The 6000-nt window shown below is 42.3% G+C and overlaps 1 protein-coding gene across 2 annotated transcripts in view; it reads right to left on the bottom strand.

The window, feature by feature from the left end:
* Positions 1-772: 772 nt before the first annotated feature.
* The window catches only part of VDAC1 (voltage dependent anion channel 1), a 29107-nt gene continuing 23879 nt past the window's right edge, over positions 773-6000 (bottom strand). For both annotated transcript variants that reach the window (XM_066341601.1, XM_066341602.1), the window contains 3 exons: positions 4413-4563; positions 2643-2700; positions 773-1709 (listed from right to left, as the gene is read on the bottom strand). In XM_066341601.1, coding sequence (XP_066197698.1) covers positions 1618-1709; positions 2643-2700; positions 4413-4563 — 301 coding nt within the window. In that variant the 3' untranslated portion in view covers positions 773-1617. The remainder of the gene's footprint in view (positions 1710-2642; positions 2701-4412; positions 4564-6000) is intronic.

The raw sequence follows: 6000 nt of genomic DNA, 5'->3' as shown, positions 1-6000 counted from the left end.
TAGACTTGTGGAGATCATTTCATAATATATACAAATATTGAATCATTATATTGTACATTTGAAACTAATGTCAATTATATCTCAATGAAAATAATTTTTAAAGCGGTGGGGGGGGGGGGCTATTCCTGGAGATTTGAAGTGTAAGAGGGATTTGACAATTATTTTGTTCCAGCCTTGAAGGCAGAGGGAACCACCTGACAAGGCATGCCAGTGGCCTCCATTTGCTAAGTGGCCCCTCACTGATGGCCAGCAAGGAAATTGGGACCACTATCCAACAACCAAAAGGAACTGAATTCTTCCACAACTATGTGAGCCTGGAAGAGGACCCCAAGCTCCAGATGAGGGCAGGGTGGCTGCCAACCTATTTAAGCATGTGAAAGCCTTAAGAGAGCCCAGCTACACCTGACCTGTGGTGGCACAGTGGGATAAAGTGTTGACTTGGAACACTGAGGTCACTGGTTCAAAACCCTGGGCTTGCCTGGTCAGGGCACATATGGGAGTTGATGCTTCCTGCTCCTCCCCCTTCTCTCTCTCTCTTTCTATTTTCTCTGAAAATTGAATAAATAAAAGTCTTTTTTTAAAAAAGAGCCCAGCCACGCTGTGCTGGGATTTCTGACCCACACACCAGTGTTAACCCACTAAATTTGTGGTAATTTGTTTGCTGTAATAGAAAACTAAAAATATCGCACATGAAGAGAGAACAAGAGGCCAAAGAACAAGACCAAATCCCTGTTGATTGACATGTTTATTAATAAAAACAACAGAAGAAGGATGAGGTTTCAATATTTTATTCAAGTTTTATTTTACGTGATGTTAATTACAGCATTTGAAAGGGATGATCTAATTCCACACAATGAAAGACTAAAATGTACCCATTAAACTGCTAAAAAATAAACTGAGTGGCAAGAAGACAACAGAAATCTAATTTAGGTTCTGAGTGATGTCACCATGTGATTATAGTCACACAGACTCTCCCCAGCTTGCAGCTGGAGCTCTTAGAAGTTATTTCATACTCTGGTGCAAGGGCAAAAAAAAAAAACCAAACCACACCCTGAAAGGGAATTAAGTCCTGAATTATTGGCTTCATCACATCTACCTTTTCCACCCCAAAATGGCACAAAAGAATCAACTACCACACCCTGCAGACTACTTTTGGTGTAAAAGAGGTGATGAACCAGGGTGGAAATAGGTCATGAAGATCTGTCTAAAAAAGTCCCTTCAGATGAGTCTGTACACATCTCTCTCAGTTAGGGCAGAGGATCTAGGTTCAATTCTCAGGAAGTCACAATTTCATACATTTAAGCAATATAAATTTACAAAGTGCTTATAAATCATCAGCTTCCACTTGCAGCCTAGGTTAAAAAAGAAACCTGACATCTCTAGAGGGGCTGCCAAGTGCCCCCAAGTCTACAGCTGAAAGACCTTTTTTGGAATTGGGTTGCTTCTGTACCTCTGGAAGGGTAACACCTTAAAGCTGAATCATCTGTAACCTGGAGGTCTAACATGGTATTTAGCAATACTTGCATCCCAGACATACAACATTTAAAAGGTACACTAAATTCTGAAGGTAGCTATGCTGCAAAATAGTTGAAAATTAAACGATTATACAGTCTTCGTTTATGCTTGAAATTCCAATCCTAGACCAAGCTTGTGGCCACCAGCATTGACATTCTTGCCATCTAGCAGAGCTGACAGTGTCAGTTTGATGCCTGCAGGGGCCAAAAATCATGGTGAGGCAAGGGGGAGGGATGAAGAAAAGAGAAGAAAAGTTAATACACAGAGGAATGCTGGAACATGTTGGCAAAACCATACCCAATTCAAAACCTGTTCCGCTGTGTGATCAGGGGCAAAAATCACATGGTCCTTCAATCCCTGTTACTTAATGCCTCTGACTAATTAATAGGTAGCCTAGAATGTGCTTATACAACAATCAGTATTACTCCACAGCCTACCCACACCCACACTAGTGACTCCACTTTTCTTTTTCTTTTCATCATCTCCTGCTTCCACTAATCTCTCTACCACTGGCACCTGCAGTAAGCTTCTTCAGCAACAGCCCCCTGAAATTAAATCCCAATCCTGAATCAGACACAGAAGTCTTACACTCACATTCACAGTAAGTATGCACGTGAGTGCACACACACACTGATATTTTCCCTAGAATAGCTTCATTCTGACATCATGAATCTTAGATTTCCAGGGTTCAAAGACCCAACTTATCCAAAATAACCCCACGGTGGCAATAGCTCCCATGGCTCTAACACACCAGGAATCGGCCCAGACAGCTGTGCAGAGAAAACCTGCAAACCAGTTTGACCATGAGGATGACTTAATGGGCTAGTTTAAAGAACCTGCTGGAAATTAGTATCAAGCATTATGTATGTTGGGGGAAAAAATAGGATGGGAGAAAATAACCAAAAAATGTAATATGTTAGCCTTGCTCTTCTCTTCTACTTACTCCTTCTCCAATCCTCCAAATGTTTTATAATGACTCTGCATGCCTTTATAGACATTTCATTATAAAACTTTACAGACAATTACAATGCATTAACAGACATTTTATCAGCAATAACATAAAGCAGCAAACAAGAACCTTAATTTTTTAAGACAAAGAACTAATCTCACACACAATGAACACATACCTGGCTTTAGTGTCTGAGTGTATCCTAACCCTATTAGGCTAGAGTTGTTCACTTTAGCCTAGTAAAGGAAAACAAGACAGAAAGAAAATGGTTAGTACTTCACGTTCCCATCTGTGAAAGAAATGAGCTTTTTAAATCAACCAACCCTGAACTTCAGAATCGAATTCTCCATTTTCATGACTACTTTCCTTATGGGATTCATTAAATTCACCATAAAATATATCAAATTTGGGAGATTGGTCTCAGAAGGGAAACTCCAAAGAGTCAACACAATTTTCAAATAAAATGAAGTTATTATTTACATTTGATTCCTGAAGGTATGACTGCCCAATTTCATTTATACTTAGTAGGTCTTTATTCAAGTTATAAGAGATGAGGACACTTTCGTTTATGTGCAGAGAGATAAAAGGTCCCCTTGTATGAAAGATTTCTTCAAGATTTATTTGTTGAGGTAAGGAAAAATAGAGCAAATGTCAGATGGGATTTTGAGGCTTTTTTTTAAAGGCAGAGAAACACTATCAGAATTTTTCTAAAATAAAAAAAGAAATGTTCTCTTCATGAAAAAGAGAAGCAAAAATCATACTGATTAAGATTACAAAAGTTCAGCACTGACAAGTCTGAGTTTGAAACGGACACTGGAGCAAGAATGGCCTATCCAATCTCTTCCCTTTCAGCACTCATTGAATGCTGATTAATAATTAAGTTCAGTAAAGCTGATGAGTCCAGAATAATTTGCCCTCATTCTTGTGCCTGAGTTGTAGGAAATCTGGGCCTTTCCCTGGCCCCTTTCTGGTGAAATAAGTAAAGGTCAGGAGCAGAGAAAGCTCAAGCCATGAGAACACCAAGTCCTGGTAAAAGCTGGGCTGCCAAGGTGGATGTTTTCCGGCTCGAATGCTATTTTCAGACCTGACATCTCCCATCAGAAGGAGCAGAGCAAGGGAAAAGGCAGTCAGTGCCCCGTTTAACTGTTCCTTTTTGCTCGTGTCATCCAAATAATAAGGTCCCTTCCCCTTTGTTATAACAATCCTAACACAAAGGGAGCCACATTCCGTTCCTGTTTCAGAAGACTTAAAATAGCTGTTTTTAAATTACACAAACCATCCTGAGACATGAGATTTCCCATTCTGTCCTGAAAGGGCTGCAGCTGGCAATGCCCTATGACAGCAGAGACTGAGCTTGACAGGTTTTAATGCAAAAACTGTGCACAATCAAGAGCCCACGAGCAATGCTACAGGTCTGCAAGGTAAGATGCCAACTGCCCAACACCAGGGCCTGTTTGCTTAATGTGCATTTCAGGCGCTGGGCAAGAGAATGACAAATGAGGGGGAAAACAAACCTTTAAATCTTAGCCTTTGAGGGAACCCCCTTTATAGTCTGATAGAACAGGAACTGGTCAGAGGAGGAGGCATCCTTGTGAGCCAGCCTGGGTCAAATCTAGGCCCCAGCACTGACCAAACATCTGCCCTTGAGCAAGTTACTAAACTCTAAGCTTCTAGTTCCTTGCACAGTAACAGGGATGGAATGATTTAAAAGGGGGTAGGGCACCTACTTCAAATGGGTTGTGTGAGAATTAAATATAGTAATCCACATATCCTGGGTTCCACACACCACCTGGCACCCATAGTAAGAACTGTTACTATATGCAGTTTCATTATTTCTCTTTTCATAGTGAGAAAATCTCTAGCCAAAGCATGGAACTCCAGCAATCAGAACGATTCCAAACTAAAAGTCAGGTGGGGCTAGGTGATGCATAACCCCACAGGTACTCACCGAGAAGCAGGCATCAGGGTCGATCTGGTACTTGGCTGCTATACCGAAGCGAGTGTTACTGTTTCCTGCTGTCCAAGCGAGGTTAACAGCAGTCTCCAACTTCTTGTTCACCTTCTGATAAATGGAGCCACCAAACTCTGTCCCGTCATTTCTGCAAACAAGCACAGCAGATACCAAGCCACCCAGGAAGGCAGGCTTGGAGCAGGACCGAGCTTCCCAAGCCAGAGGGCAGAGATGCAGTCAAAGGACTGACCTGATCACAAGAGTTATCAATTACAAAAAGCCTGAAAAGTCTCTCAAAATGGAATGACACCCAGGTAGCCAGACTCCTTTTCTCTCTTCCAAACACTCCATACTGACTCCAGCCTCTGGGAAAAGGCCCTTCCCCTCCCTGACATTTTCAACATAAATAAACACTGTCAAAGTTCTGCTTCATCATTTTGGGTGTTTCCGGTGGAAATGGCACTGGAAACTGTTAAGGCAGAGCCCGCGTGCTTTGTAATCCAGAGCTTAGAACTCACTAACCCAAGAACAAATTGTTTGCTCCTTCATTGCAAACTCTGATTCTCACTAATATACTCTGCCGCAAGTAGGTGCTCATTAAATATATTATATATCTTATGTTTTCCCCTGAAATTAAGCCAGACAGACATTGTACTTCCAGAAACCATAGGCACCACCTGACTCACAGGGAATCCTGATTCCTTCAGTAAGTCTGAGCATGCTACAAAACAGCAGCTTGTCAAAAGTAATAGATTTGAGTGGCCTTGATATAACTCAAATAAGGAGATTCTTGGGCTTAAATATTTTTTAAAAAATGTCAGAATTTCCTATATATTCTAAAACCAGCAGCACAGCCTTCCTGTACAGAACTCTCAAAACTATAAAGAGCCTGACCATCGCTTCTCGGCCTTTTGGCTAAGATCAAGTGTATAAAGAGCCTGACCAGGCGGTGGTACAGTGGATAGAGCATCGAACTGGGATGTGGAGGACCCAGGTTCGAAATCCCAAGGTTGCCAGCTTGAGCACGGGCTCATCTGGCTTGAGTGTGGGGTCGCTGGCTTGAGCAAGGGGTCACTTGCTCTGCCATAGCCCACCACCACCACCACCACCCCCCCTGGTCAAAGCACATATGAAAAAGCAATCAATAAATAACTAAGGTGCCGCAACGAAGAACCGATGCTTCTCATCTCTCTCCCTTCCTGTCTGTCTGTCCCTCTCTCTGTCTCTGTCAAAAACCAAACAAACAAACATAAAGAGAGGGAATTCATTTAAATTCATCTGCATGGAGCCGAGAGCGCCTGTATACCCAGGCCTCTGTGAGCACCGGGCAGCCCAGATTAGCTGGGTCAGCTGATTCCATGCTGGGTTCCAAAATAAACTATGTCCACTTCTTAAAAATTCTGAAGCCCAGGCACATGGGGAAAATAGCAAACAACCACTGTTCTTCCTAAAATGGTGCCCGTTCCCAATTCCAAACCAAGGGAGTACTTTTCATTTCAGTCAAAACCCTAAATCAGCCTGACCTGTGGTGGCGCAGTGGATAAAGCGTCGACCTGGAAATGCTGAGGTCGCCGGTTCGAAACCC

The sequence above is a fragment of the Saccopteryx leptura genome, chromosome 6 (genome assembly GCF_036850995.1).
Source record: "Saccopteryx leptura isolate mSacLep1 chromosome 6, mSacLep1_pri_phased_curated, whole genome shotgun sequence".
Classification (NCBI taxonomy): Eukaryota; Metazoa; Chordata; class Mammalia; order Chiroptera; family Emballonuridae; genus Saccopteryx; species Saccopteryx leptura.
Note: the sequence above shows the minus strand (reverse complement) of the source record. Positions and strands in the feature narration are given on the sequence as shown.